Source organism: Monodelphis domestica, chromosome 4, assembly GCF_027887165.1.
Source record: "Monodelphis domestica isolate mMonDom1 chromosome 4, mMonDom1.pri, whole genome shotgun sequence".
Classification (NCBI taxonomy): domain Eukaryota; kingdom Metazoa; phylum Chordata; class Mammalia; order Didelphimorphia; family Didelphidae; genus Monodelphis; species Monodelphis domestica.
The window spans coordinates 264,423,536-264,450,971 of record NC_077230.1 but is presented as its reverse complement, the minus strand read 5'-3'; the positions used below and the strand labels follow the sequence as shown (position 1 = coordinate 264,450,971).

At 35.3% G+C, this 27,436-nt stretch overlaps 1 protein-coding gene across 1 annotated transcript; it reads right to left on the bottom strand.

Moving 5' to 3' along the window:
• On the bottom strand, positions 1 to 27,096 carry CWC15 (CWC15 spliceosome associated protein homolog). Its single transcript, XM_001363272.5, has 7 exons — positions 26,947 to 27,096; positions 25,340 to 25,478; positions 19,416 to 19,528; positions 16,336 to 16,424; positions 15,002 to 15,115; positions 2,101 to 2,219; positions 1 to 385 (listed from the first exon to the last, which is right to left on the bottom strand). Exons 2-7 carry the CDS (start codon positions 25,468 to 25,470, stop codon positions 256 to 258), a joined length of 696 nt encoding a protein of 231 aa, XP_001363309.1. The 5' UTR covers positions 25,471 to 25,478; positions 26,947 to 27,096; the 3' UTR covers positions 1 to 255.
• Positions 27,097 to 27,436: the final 340 nt, after the last annotated feature.

The window sequence follows — 27,436 nt, the reverse complement described above, 5'->3', positions numbered from 1 at the left end:
TTCACAGAACACAAAATGGTTTATTAAATGATAAATCAACACAGTAGGAAAAGGGGTTAAACCAATTCCTAGATCTAGGATGCCATTATCAAATAAAATATTACTTACAAAAAAAAAGGGTAGCTTAGAAGTATTATAATGCAGGAAATTTATAAGCCACTAAGAGTATGGGAAGAAAATCTGGACCAAACTGAAGCCTGAATGACCCTTATGTTTGAATGAGCCCCTTTTAATAATTAAGCACATAAAACTGTACTATTTGATATATTTCTCCATGAACTTCTTATGAAATTCTGATCTAAGGGTATCATTTACAAATCTTTTGTCCTTTTTCAGTTCATCTACTCCTTTGGCGCAGTTCTTAAAGACAACATCATCATCCCACCTAAAAGTGTTAGAAAAACAAAAACATTATTAGTAGTTTTAAGTGTTCAGTTTGGAATGAGCAATAAACAGAATTTAAATGATTCTTATATCTTAGTACAATCTACAGATTGATGGTTAATTTTATTTTGTCCAAAACTATTTCTCCTTTACATAAATGTAAATATTCCTTAGAATCAATCTTATTTCACTACATTTACAGCTTCAAAATTTAGATTACAATTACCTGAAAACATTTAACATAAATTTCAATTTTATCTAAATATAAGTAGCCACCATAAGAACCACATCACCATTAGCAATTTCATGATGGTTCCTCTATGTGGAGATATTCTATATACTCCTATATGTAATGTGACCCAACTATAACTAAATTATTTGGGTAAGATGCTTTATAATGTCCTTTTTCATTTTACAAGGAAAGGTTTAACTCTAATTGAAACACCTACAGTAAAGGTTTTCTTAACCTGTGTCAGTCAGACTTAAGAATTTATTAAGCACCGACCATGTGCTAAGCAATATACAAATGTTGGGTAAATAGCTTTTATTTTTAAAGTGTATTTATTTAATTAATTTAGAATATTTTTCCATGGTTATATGATTCATGTTCTTTCCCTCTCCTCCCCCAAATCCCCTCCTGTAGCTGACACGCAATTCCACTGGGTTTTACATGTGTCATTGATCAAGACCTATTTCCATATTATTAATGTTTGTACTAGGGTGATCGTTTAGAGTCTACATCACCAATCATAGTTTTAAGGGAAGTAGTTTTAAAAATATTTTGATAAATGTATTTCAATATAATTTAGTTTTCCTTGAAATTCTATACATTTTATTATTGTGGTTTTAAACATTATTCTGAGGTTAACCAAACTGCCCAGAAGTCAAGGCCATTAAAAAAATGTTAAGAGTGCCTTATCAAAAATATTACATTTAGGGTATTAAACAACCAATTAAACAACCAATCCAAACCTCTTAATGGCCTCCTGATACTTCTTTGACAATTCACAATGAACTAATCTTATCATGGTTGATTTATATTGTCTCCAAAAACATTGTCTCAAAAGCTAATCAATAACATTAATTATAGTAGACAGTGAGGAGTGGTTAGAGGAAACTGTCCCTACACGAATCACCTGAAAAGCAAGAACTAAGGTTCTACAGAAATGAAATATGGCCGAGTCAGTACTTGGTAAACAAATTCAAACTGCAGTGCAGGCCTGCTTCTTTTGGCTAGGTCTCTTAAATAATTTGGGACCATGTGAATGTGCCAGATAGGCAGGGCATGCAATACATATCTAACAGAACACAAACAACATGAGTTCTGTGGAAGGAATAAGGCAGAATATGAACTCTTAACATGCAACAGTATATATAAGCAATTGGCTACCTTCCAAAGTGCTTACACACTCTATCTCTACACAATAAATAATAAATGAGAGCTCCACCTCAGTCTATTAGAAATGAGACAAGCAAAACAAGAAGTCTTACAGAAAAAGCAATATTAGTGAGGCTACCAAAGAAATGTGCACCACTGACCACTCTGAAGTTGAACATTAGGAATCATGAATGGAGGGCAGTTGGAAATTTTTAAAGGAATTCAATTTTGCCAGGCACAAGCTGAATAAAAGCAAATTAAGTTTTACTTCTACTCAATCAGAATGAGAAATGAGGATGCTGCCCCTACCCCAGGGAATAAAGGAAGCAGGCTCCTACCTCCTCTTTACTTTGAAGTTGGCCTGAGGCTGAGAGGGGCCAGTGAGATTAAGGAGAGGGTTTCCACTCAGGATATTTTCCATTCGAATTCTTTCTTCTTCAGCCTTTTGTTCTTGTTCCTGTAAATTACAAGGGGATATCAAGGTAATTTCTGGATAATCATTTCTTACATAAATATAAAAAGATTTTATGATTTAAATGGCAAAACTCTCACATATGGGTGGTTTGGAGAGATTATTCTGACTGAGAAAGAAGAGAATCAGAAAGACTAAGAGTTGGAAGGGACCTCAAAAGATCCATCCAGTCTAAACTATATCTGAACAAATATCCCTTTAACCCATCATCTGAGGGTAGTCAGCCACTTCACCTGCAATGGAAGACAGTCTCTCCCTATTCCAACAAAATCACAGTGCCAGACCAAAAACATACACAAAAAACCTGCCAGGAAAAATCCTTTTATCAAGCAGGTATCTGCCTCTCAGTAATGTTGTCTAAGCCAGTTGTCTGGGACCCAGAAAAACATGTAGTCTTCCACATGACAGTCCCGTAAATGTTTTAAGACAGTCATAAAGTTCACTTTTCCAGGCCACATACACCACCTCCTCGTATGGCAGGGTATAGAGTCCTCTCACCATCCTGGTCACCCTAATCTGTATCCAGTCCAGCTTGTTAAATTCCTTCCTTCAATGTGAGTTCTAGAAATGATCGCAATACCCTAAATATGATCTAAGGACTAAGGTAAGCTCTCTTTCTTGGACCAACTCTGTTTTTGGAGCAAAAGAAAGTAGCTATTAGAAGGGGGTAACTAAGTAGGCTGCTTAGTTTCACGTGTGACACCTGCTTTTCTCATTCCTGTCCTCTGAAACAAATCAGCACAACTACTGAGACCTAGGACCTTCCCACATCCTTTTAGGGAGTTGAAGGCAAGACTGGAAAGAAGGAGAATATGTGTAGGAAGCTAACTCAGTGAAAATTACACCTTCCTCTGTACAGATTCCCTACACCGGAAGGCAGAAGCCCCAGGTTCCACTCTCCACTAAACTAGCTCTGTGACCTTGAGCAAGTCACTTAATCTTTATGGCCACAAATTAATCTGCAAAATGAATAGGTAGTAGTAATGCCCATAAAAGTGGGCATTACTTTGTTACTAACAAAAACTTGTAACCATAACTGGCATCAAAAAAGTTATCGAAGATATATTAGCCAGATCATGCAATAAGGATGCGAAACTGACCAAAACTCTGAATGCTTCACTGACACAGCCAGATATTAAAAGAATCAGAGGAAGACATGTTGGATGGATCTCCTATAAAGGATGTATAGGAAGACATGGAATAAATTTACACTAAATGATAAAGTGTGGATGAGCTGTGACCTTTATCAGTGGAAGGAGATTCACACTGAAGTCACATAGCTAAGTGTTAAAAGTATATCCCATTTCTAGACTAAGGTTCTATGAATTCAACATTGTGTCTAATCTCAGCTTTGCATCTTTCCCAGTATATAGCATGGTATTCTACATGAGCAGCTGCAAGGGTTGACCCCTATACCCTTGAATGTGCTTCCCTCCTCTTCCTCACTTCTACCCCTAAAATCCTTAGGGTTAGGATTTCTTTCAAAGCACACTTCCACCACAATCTTTTACATGAGGCCTTTTCCAATCCCTTAGCTTAGGGTACAATGCAACTTCACCAAAACAAAACCTATGTACTAACCCTGATATAATGTAAGCCTATCTCTGTCTCCATCCAAGATGGTTTAGTTACTGTAATCCCAAAGTACATCATTATAAAGTTCTCTGGATCATAACATGAAGTTTTCATAAACTTCCAGAGTAAGTCTCAAGTCTACTATATATTAATTATGTAAGTCGATGCACAGAGACAGTCCCACTCTCTCGGCGTTGGAAGCCTGGGTCCAGTGGCACGAAAAGTCGTTACACCTGGAGACTTCCTCAGCTGCATTGGATGGCCGTGTTCTCTTTTGTGCTCCAACACGCCCTGAGCACTCCACAGTGCCTTGCTGCATCGCCATCTCAGCCGTTGAACCTTCTTGTTGGTCTCTTCCGTCTGTTCAGCCGAAGCAGTCTTCACATGCTGGGTGAGCAAAGCCCTGGTTCACCAGGGGTCGACGACCCGATGGCTACCCTCACAAGGTTTAGCTGGCCTGTCGAAACCATTGCCCGGGCTGTGGCCCCTGCCGCATGCTAGCAGCTACTGGGAGCCACAAGTGAGAGCTGGGTGTCAGGTGGGGGTCAGAGGAGCATCTACAGCAAACCATACAAGTAACTCAAAATGTGATGGTCAAGTGAGAAGTCTCCCCAATTTTCTCCCAAAGCAGCTCATTACTCTTTTGGAAAACTGCCCATGAGCTTTCCTTCCACGCTACCAAAACTAAGATCTCAGCAACATCTTTTCATCGCCTCCAAAAGGATAGCATGTGAGACTTGAATGCTTTGCAGAAATCCATGTCAATAATACCTATAGCAATCTTCTGATCTGAATAATGTTAGAAACTATTAAAAAGAAAAAGAAATCAAGTGACTCTGGTAAAGCCTAAGCTTCAAGAAGATATTCTTTGGGATCACCATTTCCTTTTCCATATGTTTGATAATACATTTAATAAGTACATTCTAGAATTTTGTTGGCATTTCGACACTGCTTTGTATTACAGTCTACATTCTATTCCCTATTCAAAACAAATCAGGACATCTATCCTCCCATTATTCAGTATCTTCCCCATTACCAGCACATTTCAGGAAGAGATGACAGCAGTTCAATAATCATATGTGCCAGTTCTTTCAATAACTTTTTGACAAACCCTAACAAGGGAGTCTCTTTTTATCTCCTTATTTATCTTGAGTTTCAACTATTCGTTATTTTCCATTTTTGTTCTATCTTCTCTATGCTAAAATTTATTCATCTTGCAGAGAAACTAGAAGCAAAGTAACATGAACATGTCTTCTTTGTCATCTTTTCACATACCCCTCTATCCCTGTGTTCCCATCCTTGTATCTGGTCTTTCTTTCCTTATCTATTAGAAAATCTAAGATAGAATTGTCAATGTCACCAAAAGGTTTCTCTAATTTTAACACCAACCAATTCTTCCTTGTTGCTAAGAATTAAATCCAAGATAGCAGTTCCACTCTTGACTCTTTTCCCTTTACAAGGATATAAAATTATAATTAAGACAAGCTAAGAAATTGTTAGCTTCTTGTTTCTGGCAGAGAGCTCCAACAAATGTTGAGATAAAATTGTCCATCTCTAAAGAATCTTGGTTCAAATGATACATGTATAATCCAGTATAACTACTTTTCAGTTTCAGGATGGGAGAGGAAAGAGCTGGGGAGGGGAGTGGAGGAGAGGATCATAAATCATGTAACCATGGAAAAATATGGTAAATAAAAATTTTTTTTAATTTTTAAAAAGAATCTTGGTTCAATGTTATGTTTATGACCAGTGAAAAAAACTTAAAAGTTTCCTATTTCCCATCCAGGTGGTCTACTTTATAGGCCAATAAAGAAAATATCCAAATCTCTACCACTCCTCACTAGGTTCCTGGATTACATTATATGTATATTAAGAATTATTTTTTTAATCAATTTTTATTTTAACATTATCTAGATTTTGTCCTGTGTTCCTCCCCACTCTTGAGAACAGATCCCCTGATATCAATTTATTTTTATTTTTAAACTCTTACCTTCTATCTTAGAATCAATACTGTGTATTGGTTCCAAGGCAGAAGAGTGGTAAGGGCCAGGCACTGGGGGTTAAGTAACTTGTCCAGGGTCACAGAGGTAGGAAGTGCCTGAGTCTAGATTTGAACTCAGGATACATTCCATCTTTAGGCCTTGCTCTCAATCCACTAGGCCACCTAGCTGCTCCAACAATTTATTTTTAAAAAGAGGAATGGAGAAAAAAATTCAGCAAAACATATCAATTCACTGAAAACAACTGATATCATATGTAATGTTACACATTCATGGGAACCTTATTCCTACCCCTTTGTCAAGGCATTCTAGATGTCTTCTCCTATTTCTGGTACAAGGACAAATTTGTGCATTATAATTTCATAGCATTCATTTTGTATGTATTATTTATTTTATGAATAAATTTACATTGTTACTTTTCCCCTATATCTATACTGAATATATGTGTACACACACACACACACACACACACACACACGCATAATAAAAGCCCCAAACCAACTTTTTTTTTCCATTTTGTATTTGTTAATTGTCACATAGATGATGGATGGACTCAACCTGGCTAACAACCTTTGAAAAATTTAATGAGTTAAATATCTCAAATTGGTTTTAAGGGGTATTTAGACATGATTTTTATATATATATTTTTTCCAACAACTCTGACTGATCATGTTGTTTACCTCTGAGATATTTGTAATAAGAGATAAAGGGTCCATTTTAGTAGCTGAAGTGAACTGTAATTATAATCCCCACCTCCCGCATTTGTAAAAATGTGAATGGTTGGGATATAACAGTCTCATACCAAAAGAGCTGGGAAGTTGATCCCAGGGCATGGTACCCCTGGATGGCTCCCAAAAGGGAGCATCTCTCATTTGTAAATCTTCTGCTTATTCTACCCTTCTAACCAGAATGATCTAGATTCTTGGTGACATTTATTTAGACCCAACATCAACAGTACAGAGGTTTGTTTTTTTCTACACTCCTCTGTCACATTTTTGTAATGATGACAATAACAATTTTTTAAAAAAATATCTCAGCCAAGGTTGAAACATTGCTACACCTGAAAAACTTGTTTTAAATGTCACACAGCAGACTCATGTGTATCCTATATGATAGTGGGTTTGTTTGCTGTTGTCATTAAATGGGCTATTATAACTTTGGGGATTTTGATACCTTCTGAATGTGCATTACATGTTGTACTATTGTTCTTTATAAAAAACTGATACTTTGTAAAAATCATTTGCACTGACATAGTAGATCATGGCCAAGTTTGAAGAGGAAATGGATTTCATTTTTTGGTGAACAACTTTTGTATTCTTCCTTTCCTTAGATGACACAGTGTGCCAATGATTGTAAGCTATATATTTTTGATTTTTAAAATTCTTTTATTATTGTTTTTCTTTGATGTGCAATATAGTATGAGTTTTATTTTTTCTATCCTTTTTGTATTTGAAGCACATGTCAGCAGTAGTAAGATTTAACTTTTTTGATTTTGCATTAATATGAGTTTAAAATACATTTGCCATGGGGTCAATGAATACCCAAAAAGCTTTCGACTATAAAAATGATGCCACTGACTGTTAAAAAAAGATTATGGGACTTTGCTTAATGATTCTGTCTGATTCCAGGAGAAGGGAATACAAAAAGAGACATTGCACAGTGCCAAAGAAACACAAAGCTACTTACATAGTGCCAATAGAGCACAAGGTCAAAGAGACCAAACCAATCCTAAGTGGACTGATGACATTCTGCGTAAAGAGTGCAAAGACTTAATCATGTGTGAGACTTGTGGTTGTGGCTGTTTAACATGTGTAAAATGCAGGTCTTCCTTTTACCACACACTCTATATAAAATACACGATATCGATTATTCTGGCTACATCCTGGCTCCCATTGGCTCCTATAATCTAGTCCCTTTTCTCTCTTATAGTACGGCCAACTTCCTATAGTCTTGGCTGCAAATGGGTAAGTGAAATATTACTCCATTTTGTCCTACGGACTTGTGGGATAGAAATTATTTTAATTGGGCTCTGATTTAAGGACCTGTTATAAATTTATTTGTCTTTTACTTAGAATTTTTACACATAAGACTTTGATAGTCTATATTTCATCCAGAAATCATTTTTTCTTTGGATTGCATTTGATGTTTTTGATTTCTCTTATCAATTGATTCATATACCTCATAACTCAGCTATGCATCCCTAAGTGATTCCCTGTGTTTTCCAACACCCTCTTCAGGGGAGAAATGTATTATTATTCTAAAATGTAAAATTTAAATTCTTTTTGAGAGTAATTTTAGGTTAAGAAACATGCTACCTCTCCAAATCCAGTGTAGCAGTCCAGCCCATAGGTATTATGGGGAGACAAGGATTGTGAGTGAGCACAAGGCCATCCTGCACATGGCAATGAGCTTTATTGCCAGCGTGGCTGAAGTTTAGGTGCGAAACCTTGCTTTCCTTTGTCTCACTCTCCCGGGGATAATAACCCCACCTTCACCTTGTCATAAGTTGCATTATCCAATGGGAATACCCCAGGTAACTCATCCATATGCATTGAGGTATCATGTAACTGTTCAATATGTATTGAGCTCATTTGTATATCAAAGACAATAAAATGAGCTAGCCACAGCTAGCCCGCCCACTTGGAGGACACCCACAGGTTTGCAAAGGAGCATCTTCTCCCCTTTCTCTCTCCTCTCTATCTTTCTCACTAAGGCCTGGTCTTTAGGCCAGGCCTTCCTTCCTTCCTCTCTCTTTCTTCTAATGCTAATACCTAGCATTATCTACCTCCTTTAGTTTCTGATCTCCTTTCCATCTGAGCTAGCATTATCCTCTGACCAGTGCAGTGTTAAATTGAGATCATTGGGTGGGATAGCCTGGATAGCCCAGTGGTCGGAGCAGGCTGTGGCTCCTATAAATGATAATTGTTTACTGACTCAATTATTTACATCTCTAAAGTCGGCTCATTCACGCCCTTCGCGGGATCTAAAACTTCTACCCTGTCTCTATCTTCTCTCCTTGCAACCTCTCGCGGGCCGGGAGATTACATCCAGAAAGTGAACTGTTTCGAGAAGGCACCATGAAGATGCCACACAAACAGCACACTGCACCAGAAGATCCAGAGTAAACTTTGGGATGTGGTGATTTGAGCTATGTGGGGTTGAATGCATTTGTTTTTGGATTATGACAAAGGGTGCCGGGAGCCATCAAGACCACGCTGTTTGACACGGTCACATGTGGAAATTGGGGACTGCAAAGCAGCCCCCAGGAATGATGGAAACACCCACTGAAACTCCATCCCCCCAAGTGACTTTCCTTATTAACATACCCTTATTATTGGAATTGCTATGATTATTATTCTTACTTCTCCCCAGGAAAAACAAATGAGAGCAACATGCTTTCAGGGTTAATACAGATATCCCACTCTGTCCCCCCAGGATATTACCACAGGAGCCCACTTACAAAATTAAACCTAAGGATTCTTATATGCCCACTTAGATAGGAGCCTCTTTTCTAGGCATAAAAACATCTGGCAAATCTGTGCTCTGAATTCCCTAAACTATATCTGGGTCATGTTGATTCTACCCTATGATCCTGCACTTAGCAACAAAGTTTTGTTAACTATCTCCCTATGCTTCCTGTCTGTTGTTAGGTTCTATGGAAACATGTATGTTGAGAATTAAACTGTGTGCCAAGTAGATGTGGGATCATGAGGGTATAAAATAAAGCCAGGCTTCAGTCAAGGTGGAGCAGTTTATCCTGTGAAACCTATGCTGCAGGTTGAATGCGAAAGCTTTGTCCAATCCACCATTCTACCAACACTGTCCCACCTCCAAGACCCCATCCCATGTGGGAGGCTGGCTCACCCCACAGCAGAAGGGGACTGCCTCCTAACTGGTTTAAATAAATAAATAAATCAATAAATCTAGCAATCATTGGTTTTGTTCTCCTTGCTCTTATTCTCAAATTATTGTCATTTAAAAGTTGGTTATATTTACAAGATCCATTGGAGAGACCAGTCTTCCACGGATCTCAGGGGAAAATGCAAAACTGAAAATCTGTTACCCTAAAAAAGAATTATATTCCCACTGACTTCCTGTCATTACATACTTCCTGTAGACAGGGGATATTAGGCAGGGACATGGAGGGTCCCGCTCTTTTTGGCATCTTGGCTCGATGGCTCAGGGTGAATGGGATTTTCAACAGGCCATGAGCATGTGGTCTTTATTTTGTATCCTCTTTATTCCTTGATTTCTAATGATCATTTAATAAATCTCCTAAAATATAATATTTTATTATTGAGATTTAATTTTAACTTTTACATAATGCAAGGATAGTTCAATATTAGGAAAACCATTCACTTAATTGACCAAGCAAACCAACCAAAATCACATAATTATCTCAATAGATGCAGAAAAAGCCTTTGACAAAATACAACACTCATTCCTATTGAAAATACTAGGAAGTATAGGAATAGAAGAGCCTTTCCTAAAAATAATAAACAGTATATATCTAAAACCATCAGCAAACATCATCTGCAATGGGGATAAACTAGAAGCCTTCCCAATAAGATCAGGAGTGCCTGAAAAGGATGCCCATTATCACCTCTATTATTTAACATTGTACTAGAAACACTAGCAGTAGCAATTAGAGAAGAAAAAGAAATTGAAGGTATTAAAATTGGCCATGAGGAGACCAAGTGATCACTCTTTGCAGATGATATGATGGCCTATTTAAAGAATCTTAAGAGTATCAACTAAAAAGCTAGTGGAAATAACCAACAACATTAGCAAAGTTGCAGGATACAAAATAAACCCACTTAAGTCATCAGCATTTCTATATATTTTCAACACATCTCAGCAGCAAGAATTAGAAAGAAATTCCATTTAAAATCGCCCTAGACAATATAAAATACTTAGGAATCTATCTGCCAAGACAAACATAGGAACTATATGAACACAACTAAAAAACATTTCCACACAATTAAAACGAGATCTAAACATTAATTGCTCATGGGTAGGATGAGCTAACATAATAAAAATAACAATTCTACCCAAACTTATTTACTTATTTAGTGCCATACCCATCGAACTACCAAGAAACTTTTTTACTGAATTAGAAAAAAACCATAACAAAGTTCATTTGGAAGAACAAAAGATCAAGGATATCCAGGGAAATAATGGGAAAAAATGTGAAGGAGGGGTGCCTAGCAGTACCAGCTCTCAAACTATACTATAAAGAAGTGGTCATCAAAACAATATGGTACTGGCTAAAAGACAGAAAGGAGGATCAGTGGAATAGACTTGGGGTAAGTGACCTCAGCAAGACTGTCTATGATAAACACAAAGATCCCAGCTTTTGGGACAAAAATCCACTATTTGACAAAAACTGCTGGGAAAATTGGAAGACAATATGGGAGAGAGGGGGTTTGGATCAACATCTCATACCCTACACCAAGATAAATTCAGAATGGTTGAAAGACTTGAATAGAAAGAAACTATAAGTAAATTAGGAGAACACAGAGTAGTATACTTGTCAGATCTTTGGGAAAGGAAAGATTTTAAAACTAAGCAAGAGTTAGAAAAAATTATAAAATGTAAAATAAATAATTTTGATTATATTAAATTAAAAAAGGTTTTGTACAAAGAAAACCAATGCAACCAAAATAAGAAGGGAAGCAATAAATGGGAAACAATCTTTATAACAAAAATCTCTGACAAAGGTCTAATTACTCAAATTTATAAAGAGCTAAATCAATTGTACAAAAAAACAAGCACATTACCCAGTTGATAAATGGGCAAGGGACACAAATAGGTAATTTTCAGATTAAGATTTCAAAACTATTAATAAGCACATAAAAAGTGTTCTAAATCTCTTATAATCAGAGAAATTCAAAGCAAAACAACTCTGAGGTATCACCTCACACCCAGCAGATTGGCTAACATGACAGCAAAGGAAAGTAATGAATGTTGGAGGGGATATGGCAAAATTGGGACATTAATACATTGTTGGTGGAGTTGTGAATTGATCCAACCATTTTGGAGGGCAATTTGGAACTGCCCAAAGGGTGCTAAAAGACTGTCTGCCCTTTGATCCAGTCATAGCACTGCTGGGTTTGTACCCCAAAGAGATAATAAGAAAAAAGACTTGTACAAGAATATTCATAGCTACGCTCTTTGTGGTAGCAAAAAATTGGAAAATGAGGGGATGCCTTTCAATTGGGGAATGGCTGAACAAATTGTGGTATATGTTGGTGATGGAATACTATTGTGCTCAAATGAATAATGAACTGGAGGAATTCCGTGTGAACTGGAATGACCTTTAGGAATTGATGCAGAGTGAAAGGAGCAGAACCAGGAGAACATTGTACACAAAGACTGATACACTATGGTACAATCGAATGTAGTAGCAATGCAATGATCCAGAATAATTCAGAGATTTATGAGAAAGAACATTATTCACATCCAAAGGAAGAACTGTGGGAGCAGAAACACAGAAGAAAAACAATTGCTTGATCACATGGGTTGATGGGGATATGATTGGGGATGTAGACTCTAAATGATCACCCTAGTGTAAATATCAATAATATGGAAATAGCTCTTGATCAATGACACATATAAAAACCCAGTGGAAATGTGAGTTGGCTATGGAAGGGATAGGGGAGGGGAGGGAAATAACATGACTTGTAACGAAAGAAAAATATTCTAAATTGACTAATTAAATAAAATTTTCAAAAAAGAAAAACAATTGATACCTCTAACAAAGTCTCAGGCTACAAAATAAACCTGCAAAAATCAACTAATTTTAATATAATAATAAAAATCTAAGAGGCAATAGTAGAAAGGAAAAGCCTATTCCAAATAACTAGAAAATGCATAAAGTATCTGAAGATCAGACTACCAAAGTATACAAAAGACTTGTATAGGTTCAACTAAAAAATGTTCCTTAAATAAATAATGACTTAAATAACTAGAATAATATTCAGTGCTCATGGCTGGATCATGCCAATATAACAAAAAGAACGACATTACCAAAGTCAATTTTTACTTTTAATCCTATACCAAATTATCAAAGAGATAATTTTGGGAACTTGATGAAATGATGGGAAAGTTTATTTAAAATATCAAAGGCAATGATGAAGGGAGGTAAGGAAGAGAAAAGAGCGTTCTTACCTAAAGTTCTATTTTGGAAAGGTAGTCATCCAAACCATATAGTATTGGTTTAGAAGTAGAGAGCTGGATCAATGGAACAGACCAGGAAAGGGAGAATCAAGGGCAAGGGAGCTCAAGAGCTCATGTTCAATAAAGGAGAGGGTAATAAATTGCATAGAAGGGAATTCTGTCTGATGAAGACTGCTGAAAAATTGGAAAGCAATCTGACAGAAACTGGACTTAGACCAACAATTTATACCATAGTCTAAATACATCCTAAATTAATACATAACCTTAAGTATTGAGGATCATACTATAAAAAAAATGAAGAAGCAGATCATAAATCTTTCATAGTTCCTGGTAGGAAATACATTCTTAACCAAATAAGAGATAGAGGCAATTACAAAAGATAAATTGATGACTTTGAATGAAACTGTGAAGATTCTGCACAGACAGAAACAATAAACCTAGGATTAAGAAAGTTAAGTGGAGAAAAAAATCTTTGAAACAAATTTCTCTAAGTTTTTCATCCAAGTTAACAAATAAATGTATAAATAAGACCAAAAGCCATTCTCTAATAGATGTCAAACAGTATGAACAAATAGTTCTCAAAAGAAATGCAAACTGTTAATAATCCACTAAGCCATACATAAAAATGCCTACAAGCTGCATATTGTCTTGGAAAACCATATAGAAATATTATTATCCTTGTTTTGCTGTGTCTTTATTTAATACTTTCCTAAATATGTCTTAATCTAATTTGTGTGAATTCAGGAGTATAGGTGGCTGTGCATTTGACACTTCTGCTCTGAATCACAATTAAAAGAAATGCAAATAAAATCCTGAAATTTCAAGAAACTACTCATACATTCCAAAATATTTTTAGAACTTTTTGTGCTAGCAAAAAAAAAAATCCAAAAATAGATATCCATTGTTTGGGAAATGGCTAAACAAACTGATACATTTAAGTAATGAGAATATTATTATGATGTAAGAAATGATGAATGTGATGAATATAGAACAGAAGGACCAACATGAACTGATGTGGTCTGAAGTAAAAAGAGCCAAGAAAACAATATACATAATGGTGACAATGATGTGAATGGAAGAATTACCCACAAAATCAAAAGTGAATACTGAAAAATTATAAAGAACAAGCATAGCTCAAAAGAGGAGCTATAAGAAGTCACTCCCAAATCACATCTTTGCAGAAGTGTGAGGTCCATCAGTGTTGCACATATTTTCAGCCTTTGGCATTGTATTGATCAGTTATACTGACTTTTTCCTTAAAAATATTACTAACTGTTGTATGGAATGGCTGGCTCTCCAGCAGGAAGATGGTGAGAACAAGTGAAATGGGGAAAAACATGGTGATATGAAAAAAAAAAGGATACAAGTAAATACTTATTTAAAAAAGAAAAACTCAGTAAAAATCAAGTCAGACAATATATTCATTGTTCCAATTTGTTATAAGAAATGATTCTCAGAATGATGAATAAATTTTTTAGGAAATGAAGGTTATAAAAAACAAAAGCTAGAAGTAGATATTAATTTAAAAATAATAAAGTTTAAAAGATTTAAAAATTTCTCTTCATTATTAAATTACCTTGTGTTTACTTGTTTGTTTACATGTTGTACCTCACAACAGAATATGAGATTCTTGAGAAGAGGGACTATGTTGGACTTTGTATCCCAAGTGCAAAACGAAATGTCTTCAGTACCACTTTAGTAAGCACTTTAATAAATGTGTTAACTGTTTAATTGAATAAGTCTCTCAACAACTGACTAGAATCATAGGAACTCTGAACTGAGATGGTCTTTCTAATAGTATCAGCACTAAACTAGCAAGAATTTCTAATTTCACTACAGGGACTTATGATGTGAAACTAACCATCAGATTTATAAATCAACAGCTGCTCTAATCCATAATCACAGCAGAATAGAATTCCTAAAAAATGTGATGATATGATCTTGTTTAAATCAGCAATTTTTAAAAATCTATGATGGGGTGGGGTGGGGAAATGAAGCTGAAGAAATCTGTACCTTTCGAGCTTGTTCTTCAGCTCTTTCTTTTTTTATTTTTTCTAGTTCTGCCAATAGAGCTGCAGTGTCATCATCATCACTTTCTTCCTCAAAATCTTCATCTTCATCATCTTCCTAAAAATAGATGTCATTTAAGAAAATGGGAATGAAAAACAGAACTGACAGATCTGCTTTGCATCACATCAGTGAGAAAAATCTTAATTTTTTTAGAAAAGAAACATGGACTCAATGTCTGAGCAATAATAAACACCCTCAGAATTACTGAAATTCTTAAACTATTAATGATTATAATTACAGCAAGTTTAACATTAGAAAAAAAATGGTAATTCCCTATATGGCAAAAGGCACCAAACAATTGAAAACATTCTTATCCCAACAACTACAACTGTTTATACAACTAAAGTCTGAAAATTAAGAGCAAAACCCAACACAAAATGAAAATATGTAAGACCAAGAAGAGCCAAAGTAATTTTTAAGTAGCTTAAATAGCCCTAAGCTAGGAATTATATAAGACAAGTATAATCAAAAGCCAAAAAAGGGCTTCTGAATTCTCAGAAGCAAAGCAAAAGAGTTTACGATCTCAAACCATCTTTAAACACTTCAGTAAAATTGTTCCATGTGCTTTTAATCAGTTAGTAACTCAATCTTGGCTATCTTGAGTGAATGTTGAAATATGCTCTTTATTCCAAATTATCCTTGATAGACCACCTAGGAGACTTTTCTACCATGTTATGTGGACAACTATTTAAACAGCAAGGCAAACGAATTATAATATTGTATGCATGCATAGATTTAGATTCCAATTTATTTTTTAATATAATTCAAAGGCAAATTTTAAAAAATACCTTAGGTCTACCCCCACAAAAGACTATCAGGTACTTAAAAAAATAGAGTTCAAGACATCAAAGAGAATACTCCAGTGATCCCAGGTATAACTTGAGAAGTTTGAAAGAATGAAGTAAAGTATGCTAGGCTGTAGAACCTTTGTTTCATGCGGGACTATAACTGGTAACCTTCACATTTTGTTTCTATAAAGACTAACCTGAAAGAAAGGCAATGGGAAACTGAATTTTCCTCCTATGCCTCTTAGGAAAAAAATTATTAAAAAAAATTATAACCGCTGGAGGTTCTGGCAGTCAAGACTCATAGAAACATTTTCATTTCAAAGTGTTGGAAAACATTTTGTAATTATTTAAAGGCTAAATGTTTGAAAAGCAAAAAATAAAAATATGTATATATTATTTTCAGGCAAATGCACAGAAATAAATATTCCTAGAAAATGTGGAACTTAAAACAATTCTGAATACTGAAATGAAGTCAAAAAGAATACATACATCTGTTAGGGGATCATCTGCATCAAGGTTGGCAGCAGGAATCTGATCTAACCGAGGTTTTTTAGACACAGATGATGAGGTTGTGTGCTCTAGGGGAAAAAAATCACAAAGATTACTGAAACATGAATGGAAAAAAAAACCCATCTTATTCTGTTCTAACTAAAATTAAAACAAATTAGTTTGATTACTTCCCGAGATACTATACTCTGGACACAAGCTGCCTATACAAGTCACTCTTTCAACAAATATTTATTAAGTCTTTATTATTTTCAATTAATGATACTATATATTTGGAGAGATACCAAATAAGATAGTCTCTGCCTGTTGAGACTTCACAATTTAGGAGGAATGCTAAAATAAAAATATGTAGAAAAGTGCAAAATACAGATCAATATCCTATGAAGACACTGAGACCACTATTTGATTTGGGGTGGGGGTGGGGATCAGGAAGGAATAATAGTGGTGTCTTTGTGCGCTTTCATCTGTGATGTAGATGAGTGTGCCCAAAGGAAGGAATAAAGGGAAAGAGAAAGAACAGAGTTCAGGAACATAACCAGGCACCTTTATGCTCAAAGATGCTTCTATTTTAGTAGACAGTCTTGGAAACAAAGACACTGGAAGCATCAGATAAAGTGAATAAGCACCATCCTGGTTATTACTTCCAAAGACATTCCAATTTTTGATAATTTTAGATAGTAAACCCCTTTCCCCCTCACCCCCAGTTCCTAAAGGCTCCCAGCAACCCTCATCAACTGCTAAAATTGCAAGGAATTTTCATTCATATATATATATATATATATATATATATATATATATATATATATGTATGTATGAGTTCTTTCTCTAGAGGTAGATAGATAGCATTTTTCTTCCTAAGTCCTTCATAGTTGAATTGAGTAGTCATATTACACTGAGAAACTTAAGTTATTCAGTTAGTCTTCAAAAAATATTGTTCTGCTCGTTTCACATGCATTATTTCATGCAAATCTTCCAATGGTCTTCTAAAACCAACTTACTCATCATTTCTTTTAACACAGTAGTATTCCATCACAGTCATATACCACAATTTATCCAACCATTCCCCAATGGACAGATAGGTATCCTCTCTATTTCCAAATCTTTGCCACTAAAAAGAGTTTCTAGAAATATTTTAGAACATATAAGTTCTTTTTCTTTTTTCCCTGATCACCTTGGGAAACAGACCCTATTATATGGTATTGCTAGGTCAAAGGGCATATACAGTTTTAAAAGGCTTTAGGCATAATTCCAAATTATTCTTCAAAAGGCTGGATCAGTTCACAGTTCTACCAACAATGTATTAGGGAACCAATTTTTCCACACCCCCTCCAACATTTGTTATTTCCTCCTTTTATCATTTTAGCCAATCTGAGAGGTATGAGATGGTACCTCAGAACTGTTTTCACTTGCATTTCTCTAATAGATTTTTCAGTTACCCTCTTTCTGCAGTTTTTTGACACTATTACTCTTTTCTGGATATGCTCTCCTACCTTGGCTTCAGTGGTATTAAACTATTTTTCCTCCCATCTGTCTAACCACTCTGTATCTTCTTTTCTGTGTCATTATTCATCTCCTACTACTGAAGTCAACTCTTCCTTGGGCCCTTTTTCCTTTTTATACTCTCACTCATCTCACCTGTTCTCATGGATTCAATAATCATTTCTGGATACATGACTTCCAAATCTATAGCCCTAATTTTGTTCCCAAACTTGACTCTCACAGTACCTACTGCCTGCTGGATATATACTTCTACTTAGAAGTACTATTCATAACTAAAATTCAACATGTTCAACACTGAACTCATCATCTTCCCCCTTAACTACAACCTACTTCTTCCCTAAAATATTCCCTTTTTTGTTGGGAGTATTACTATCCTACAAAGTTTGTAATCATCCTTACCATTTCCCTCCCCTCACTCCTGAAGTTCCATGTAATCAATTATAAAGTCCTTTCAATTTTACCATTTAAAATATTTCTATCATTCAATTCCTTTTTTCCATTTACACAAACCACCAATCTATATCATGCCATCATATTCTCTCCTCAATTATTTTTTAAAGCCTCCAAAATTATTTATCCACTTTTAGTTTCTATGCAATCTATCCTCAACACAGCTGCCTAAGTAATCATCATAAGGCACAAATCTGATCATTACTTGTTCAAAAACCTTCACTGACTTCCTATTGCCTTGGGCTTGTATTTATAGGCCTCCAAAGTTTGGCTCTAACCCTTTTCTAGTGTAATGTAACATTATTCCCTTTCATGCAATCTATGTTCCCACCACAGAGCATTAATTTAGACAATCAATAAACATTAAGCACCTACTTTGTGCCAGATACTATGCTAAATTCTGAGGATACAAAAAGAGGCAAGACAATCCCTGACCTTGATGAGCTTACAATCTAATGGAAAATTATCTCAACTGAACCTCATAAGCTTAGGAGGTAGGCACTATTTCTATACCTATTTTACAGTTGAAGAAACTAAGAAGGACAGAAGTTAAGTGACCTGTTTTGAGATTCCCACAGCCATGAAGAGTCTAGGTCAGATCTGAACTCAAATTTTCCTGACTCCAAACATGGCATTCACTGTGCCACTTAGCTATTCTGTTCCCAAATTTGATGTTCCATCTATTGTTTCTGAATTTGCTCAGCTACATCACCCAAACCTAGTCTGGTATCTCCTCAGATTGCCACCTTTCAAATCCTTCAAGGCACAACTGAGTTGCCACCACATCAGGAAAGCCTTTCCAGACCCCCTCGGTTGTTAAGTGTTCTTTTTGCTTCTTCAAATTATCTTGAATTCTTTCCAATATACATTGTATAACTCCAGCAGATTAGCTATTCCTTGAGCACAGGGACATTTCTGTCTTGGTTTCCTATCTTAATTCCCTAACACAAAGCTTTATACATCATAGGCTCTGAATATTTGCCAAATTATCTAACAAGTTCTAAAATGGAAAGGTTGTTGAGGTAACCTGAATAAAAAAGCTTCACACCATATGATGATTTTATAATAGACAAATACCCTACATATTCAAGTATCTGAAATAATTCAGGTACCTCTAGTTGGACGATCTCTATTTTTTTCTCGTGCAGCAACTCTCTCTCTCTCTTCTAGTTCTCTTCTAAAGTCACGATTGCGAACCTCTTCAGGAGCATCCTGAGTAGTTTGTCTAACAGAGAAACAAAATGGGATTATGAAGATTTCAAAAACACAGAACTTGTTCACAAAACAACCAGTGAAATGGTTTAGAACCTAAGGTAACTTGAAAAGAATGCCTCATTGAATTAAAGCTTGAATAGAAAGCTTTTCCCCCATTGGGAAGCCACTGAGAACTAAGGGTGTAAACTGCAGTAAGTGGAACTAGAATAATTTATACAATAACTATCATATTGTAAGGAAAAACATTTTGAAAGACTTAAGAAATCTGATCAATGCAATGACTAATCACTGTTGGAGAGGATGATAAAGTAAGCTGTCCATATCCTGAAAGAATTGGACAATTTAGAGGAAAACTAAGATACTCATTTCTAGACCTGGTCAATGTGAAAACTTATTTCATCTGGCCAGACTTTTTTGTTTTAAAGTAGGATTTTGTGTTTTTTAATTTAAGAGGAAAAAGGAGATGAAAAAGTTATTTTAGCAATTTTTTTTAAAAATGCACAGAGTAAAAGAAAACAAGAGGTTCAGAAGAAGACATAGATAAGCAACAGGTTTAAAATGATGTTGAATTTATTTTGTTCTTTTTTAAAATGTAAGCTTTACATAATAGATATGAGGCTTTGTTTAAAATCTTTTATATATATGGAACTGCTCAAAACAGATGAAACTGGAAGGAAAAAATAGACTATATGTGCTGGTATTTTTATAGCAAGATATTTTAATCAGGAATAAATGAAAAACTGTGATTATACTCCTCACTCCACAACCTGATATATTAACTGAAGAAGTAGCATTGGTAATTATGATGCCAAGAAGCATAGCTCAACTTGATCAAATATAATATATTACAGAAGAAATCTATACAGAGGCAAAATAATTTTAAAAGCACTCAGGGACTGATAATATATTTCAGATCTCAAAAATATATGTTTTTTTTAAATGGGAAAGATCATAGACTATTTTCCTCCATGAAAAGGGTGAAAAATATACTAGCAATTTCTAACTACACTTAATTTCTCATGTTTGCAAAATCTTTTTGAGAATGATTTATTCACTAAGTTTATTTTTGATGACATATGAAATAGTATAAAGACTACTAACAAAAGAGAATATTTGTAGACTTTTTTTGGAGCAGATTAATCTTCACAGAGATACAAATAAGATGCCGAGACCCTAAAAATCCCACTGTATGTTATTTGATTACAAAAGGGTACTTGACTGCAGAACAAAGCGAACCCTTAAATATCTGCCTTTCATATGTCTCTCACACATAAGGTCATATAAAATTAAATCATGATCACTTCATTCATTAAAATGATTGGCAAAGCATAAAAAAAGGGCGATATGATGCTGACCAAAAATGCTTGCCAGTGTCATGAAGATGTCCTGCATAAAGTCCAAATGGAAAACTGATTCTCTAATGATGGAATGATTTCTCAGAAATTTCTGACTGCAGATGATAATGTGCTTTCCTATAAGATCTTCTTAATGAGATTACAGTTATTCAAAAGAAATCCATTTAATTAAGCAAATTAGGGCAAAAAGGTAGATAAGGAAAGTGTGTGGCTCAGACTATCCCACATTATGCCATTCTTCTTGGTTAATAGAAAAATACTCACAGTTAGGGAGGCAACCAATTAAGTAAATCTCTCAGTCCTATGTGTTGGATAGGTACTGCAGAGAACAATAAGATATTCCCCAAATTGAATAAGAATGGAAAAAGCATTATATACATGGGAGTCTGGAAGAGGTGAATTCAAATTCCAACACCAACTATTTACCAATATAACATCCAATTTATTTAATATCTATAAAGCTATTTATCTGTGATACATGAAAAAGTAATATCTGTAGTATAGAATCTTAGGATTGTTGTAAGGCACAAATGAAAATGTATAGCAACTTGCGAATATTAAAATAGGAAAATGTCAATTATTATTTCTATAGGCTCTTGAATCTACAAGTGCCTCATCAATCTTCCAGTAGAATCTATTTTGCAGATGAGAAAATTAAGAACCAAAGAAGACAGATGAAATTAGTGTCCAAGGTACTAAAGAAGACCTGATATAAAAATGCAAGTGCTCCAATTTCAAATCTAATAGTCTCTCCAAAAACCTTAGAATGGGCTAGATTACACCTGGGAAACTACATAGCACTTTCACAATAATTCCAAACTGCTTATTTTGTCAAAATCCAATACAGTTGTCCCTCACTATATTGTGGTTCACTTATAGCAGGTTCACTGTATCATAGGTTTTTCTTTTCTTTTTTTAATCTAATTCTGTATCTTTGCATTGCACATATCTAAGCACAATATTGGCTAATGGAATGAAAAGCAACCAACCACAGTGTTGTGTTCTGGATCCTGGGTGCTGACTGGCTCAGTGACTGTAGGTTAATAAGAGTGTGAAAAAGGTTTATAGGATAGTGGGAAGGGTTTATAAAGCCTTAAAATATATATAAATAAAATAAATATAATGCTACTACTTCATAGATTTTCACCTATCACGGGGGTCTCTGGAACATAACTTCCATGATAGATGAAGTATCACTGTATGTTGAATCAATAGTCAGCACTGTGTTACTGAAAAATATTTCAACTTCAGATGTGACATTAAAAAAAATCACCAAGGATATGTATAACCAGAAAAGTGAGTGAATTGTGCATTGCGAGTAAGGCATATTGGATAGACAGCACATATACTGTACTGGAAGGTGCAATTATTCAAAGTAGCAGAGGAAGTCCTCTAGAACATTGGATATTTTTTCTTTGGTTAGTCTGTAAAAATAAGACACAAAATAAGAATTGCACGGATAAGATGTAGCTAGGATGCAATCTTCATTGGTGAAAAGAGTACCTCACACTAAAGAAATCATAAAGCCAAGGAAACATTAAAAAATTAAATAGATGCTCAACTCTAAAGCTAGAAAGAGAGAAGATAGCAATTTCCATGTTTTGATACAACTCTAATTTATTATCATTCATTCATTTCATTTAATTGCCTTTTTCTGGAAATCTGTCTTCATAAAAACCATTGGCTATGTGGATTATTTCATTTTTTTAAAATGAAAATAGTTTTAAGTATAATGAGCATGAGAAAACTTCTGTATTAAATTTTCATATATGACATAAGTATCTGATATAATGTTCCATGATGACTTTTCATCTAGGATTATTCAAATTTGAAATCTAGAATTTAAAAGTTAACTTTAAAAAAGGTATGGAATACTCTGTGCTCCTTAAAGATGCATTTCCTGACACTTCCCTATAAACTTGTAATCAAATATTACATTTCTTGAAAGTGGCATCAGACTAACAATGTTTTGTTACCAACTGTATGGAAAATGTTCTAATACAAACAAATGCTCATGAACCATTAATAAACCCTTAAACATAAACAACTAACTACAAATGCACAGTATAAGGAATATAGAAGTTAGTAGTTGAAGTCAAACAGAATTAAGTCTAGAAGAGTCTCATAAAGTGACAGAAGTCTTGAACAGAATTTTAAAAATAGAAAAGCACAGGGGACAAGAGAACAAGTAGGTGGGCAAGAGGATCTTCAAAGACGGGAACAGTGTGTCCACTGCATTGTGTTGTAGTGTGTAGAAAGTTACTCTTTGAATCATTAAATACCTGGCTTCAACTCCTGACATTTAGTGTGTAACTATGGGCAAATCATTTAATCTCTCTTTGAGTCTGAGTTCCCTCATGTGTAAAATAGGAATACCACATTTCATAAAGAGTTGTGAGGCTTAAATCAAATAACTGATGGATCACATAAAATTTAAAATTTTATACAAATATGAGCTATCATCATTACTATAATGATCTCATTCTCATCTTTTCAATAATTTGAAATAGAGACATTAAAACAAATCATTATTCTATTACTCTTATATTTAATGTTCTATGAATTATTGATAACTGTTCTTTGTAGTTGAATAAAAGTACTGGGATATAAACTTATCTACAGGTTCAAGAAAAGCATCCTTAGTATAATTCTAATAGAAAACAAGCAACAGGGGATATATTAATTCATGTTTTCAACATACTTTTAACCTCTACCTCATCTCCATATTTTAAAAGCCTTTCATTCCACGTAGCTTACAGATTATATTTGGTTTGATGACAATTACTAAAAATATTATTTTTTATATCAATAATAAATGTCTAGTTAATCAGGATAAACAGTTTGAGATGACAATGGTTCAATTCCAGTCTAATTTACTGGTTGAGTTCTCCATGATATGCTGGCATATTTGTAACATAGAGATTTATTTTGTTAGTTTATGAAAGTCAATAGTTCCTGATGTAGATAATTCCAGACATCAGGTCATAGCATATTAGGTATCTGGTAGATGCTACTGTTTGATGCTACTTCTTTGTCAATATAGTGTTAGGTAAGGCAGAATCCATGTGGATGTCTCCCATGGTTTTCTTTTGATTCTATTCTTGTATCTTGGGTAGTTATCCCAGTAGAGGTTACCCACTTTTAGTTATATTCAACAAAACTAATGATGTTGACTGTTGCCCAGTGAAGTAATGCCTGCTTGTTCCAAAAATATTTCCACATATTTTAGCCTTGATTATTACATGCTTTAAGAATGTCTATTAATCTTTGTCCTTTTTGGAAGGGGAGTATGAATGAATCTCTTTTTATAGCTACTTTACAGTAATGGTCTTTTTCATTAATATTGTCAAGGTTATGTTGGGATACTTTCCAAATCTGTTAAGACCATTTCAAAGTTACTACAGGGTACATTAAAACTGGCACTGGGTAGGTTTTAATTGCTTTTAATGTATTCTACTCATTCAACTTTAATTTTAGGATGCCAGTAAATCTCAACAGTCACATCTGTCTCCTTGCTATCATTATGCTCAAAATTATCTTGCTTTGAGAAGACCAAGGCATTTGTAGGTATCACCTTTATTCTATAACCGTTGGAATCAAGTTTAAAAGTTTCAGTTTATCTTTCCTTGACATGCATTAAGAATTTTATACTCATCACATTTAAATGACTATTATTATCTTATTAATCTAATTTCTTTTTTTGATAAAGATTTAGACAGAAATGACTATTTTTTTATTTTGACTTACAAAAAAGGGTAAAATAAGTAAAATGAGAGGGAGAGTGCCTGAAACTCAAATTATAAGCCAGGGACCCACATTATAGGTAAGGGAGAATAATAAGCTTAAAACTGCATTACAATGCTTCATGCCCCAAATGTATGTGTGAAGTACTCAGGATACCTGGACCCTGATTTTTTATAAAAAGTAAAATAATGAAAATAATAAAGAGAAAGACAGTTCTTCTGCTACTGACAGGATGGACTAAAGGTTGTGGGCAAGGAAGCTAATTAAAGAGACTTGAATCATAGTAGATATAGGGTAGAGTAGGGCCATATTCATCAGGAATGAAAACTTGAATCTAAATTAAATGTTAGGGGAAAAGAATGTCCATAAAAATACAATTTCATGGCACAAAAGGTCTTTAAAGAATTTTATGATCACATAGTAAACCCTCCAAAGTAAATTTAACTGATATTCTAATAGAAATTTCTATTATGTTTGTGCTTTGACAGAAGTAATTGATATAGGTATGCACGTGTATATATGTATATATACACTCATATGTAAAAATTTATGTTAAATACACTTTAGTGTTGGCTATGTTTTATTACTAAAGCTCTGATAATTGGTATATATGCATATATAGAAACACCCTATTAACCAGAGGAATCCACTGCATAACTATGCAAAAGTTCTTCCTTATAAGAAAAATCTAATACAAGAAAAAAATTGGGAGTTTTTATTACCTATATTTAATCTTTGTGTGAGAAGGAAGGTCTCTGCTTGAATATTGCTTGGAAAGCTGACTCAAATCACCTTCCCCTTTTCCTCTTCCACCTCTTGCAGGTTCAAATGTAGGCCTTGCCGCTGTTGTCATCTTCGATACTTTAGAGAAAAACAGTATAAGTCACATACAGATATATACATAAGAAAAACTCTGTTTTAAAAGTAGGGTTAAAATCATACATGTGAGAAGCTCTCAAAATTCATTCAACTGAATTTATCAGCACTATCTACATTTCAATAACTCTTTATCTGCTGATACCTGTATTGACAAATATACATCACAAGAGCAATATACCAAAAACACACTCCTCCAAAACAAAGACTTATGAGAGCAAATTAAGAGTCATAGAAAGGTGAAGAAATTATTATTTTTATGTACATTGTTTGATTCTTACCAAACCTGAGCAAGTGGGATTGTGTTTATTATGGTCATCAGATTTAGAAATGGAAAGTGCTTGACAGAACATTCAGGAAAAGAAGAAGCCCAAAATATTTAAGTGAATTTCTCAAGGCCACAAAGGGACAGTCTGTACCTGAATCCAAATCAGCTAATTCCAAAGTCAGTATTCTTATCAAGACTCTGTGAATGACTGAAAAACAAACTACATCCACAAAAGTATCTTAGGAACCTCAAAAGGAAAAAGAGGGGAGATGGGGCAGATAAGTGGCTTAGTAGATTGTGAGCCAGGCATAGAAAGGGGAGGTTTGGGGTTCAAATAGTGCCTCATACACTTCCTAGCTGTGTGACCATGGGCAAGTCACTTAACCCCCATCGCCTAACCCTTACTGCTTTTCTGCCTTGGAACCAATACAGAATTGATTCTAGAGCGGTGAGAATTAAAATAAAATAAAAGGGGGGAAAAAAAGCAAGGGAAAACTGAAAGTTATACAAGCTCCACTGTAAAGTTTGGCAAAAATGTTTGCCCTGTGCTAAACCTCATAGTTTAGGTGAATAGGCCAAATTCTTCTTCTTAATATTCAAATCCTGGGATAAAAGTTTTCATAATATACTTCTTATCGCTACTCTGCAGTTACTAAAACGTGAAGTTCGATGCTATGAGGGGTAGGAGGTAATTATTTTCCAACAACTCTCCGGTATCTGGAAATTATCTGTTCCTCCACTAGTCAGACAATGAATTTGCCTGCTCTTTATAATACCAGATTCGAGCAACCCAGGCTTCTAGAGTACAAAGGAAGGTACCACAAAGCCCGCCCTCGGGGAGCTTACACTCTAAGGGGTGGGGTGGAGAGGCACTTCCCAAAGGGGCTGTGCAAAGGAGAATGACTTGACAAAATACAACCAGAAATCAGAAAAGGGTAGGTTTCAGGTGTGGCCGGAGTCCGCCAGGGGATGGAGCGAGAACCTTTTGACAGCAAAGGCAAAAGACCCGACAAACAGCAGCCTGAACCAGGGCCCTATCTTCAAACCAGAACCCAGATCCCTTATGCCCGTACGGCTTAGTTCTTCCCGTTAACTTCCCTACCTTTCTCCTGCTCCTACCTCCACCACCCAAAAACCTTTTTCCCCACCAAAGAGCCACCAGGATCAAGAGCCGGCGTCACTTACTTCGGTAGAATTGGGGTCCCACAGCCCTCCGATGTTAGGCCAGCACCATTACTCCGCCTCTTTCCCACAACTCTCCGCGGCGGGAACCGAAAACCATAGAGTTTGGGAACAACTCGACTCTCTTATACCGGAAAAGAAAAACAAGAAGGCGGGGGGGGCGCTTAACGGAAGGCGTCATATGACTAAAAGCAACAGCCAATCGTTGGGGAGGAAGGCCGCTGACGGGGCGGGAACCGAAGCGGAAGTCGCGGAGGCATCCAGTATATGGAAGCGTGAGCCTATCCTTTCCGGTTAATTGGGGGTTGCCTTGCGAAAGTTTATTCAATAGTTTTATGGCTCTTCTCCATCCTGCTCCTTTCTCCAAAAGCTTCTACTCTTTCCTTGTTCCCCCTTCCAGTTCTCCTCGCTTCCTCACTACGCTAAGCCGGCCAGGAGGAAGCCGTGGCCGTGCTCGGTGTGGCCGCCAGGGGTCGACTGTGAATCCCTTAGG

Bases quoted from the DNA above. Each gene is read 5' to 3' on its own strand.
- CWC15 (XM_001363272.5), bottom strand. From the start codon at position 25,470: ATGACAACAGCGGCAAGGCCTACATTTGAACCTGCAAGAGGTGGAAGA. The intron at 19,529-25,339 runs GTAATAAAAACT...TTTCTCTGTTAG, and splicing joins CACACAAAGATTAAATATAG to ACAAACTACTCAGGATGCTC. The intron at 386-2,100 runs GTAGGAGCCTGC...TAACACTTTTAG, and splicing joins AACTTCAAAGTAAAGAGGAG to GTGGGATGATGATGTTGTCT.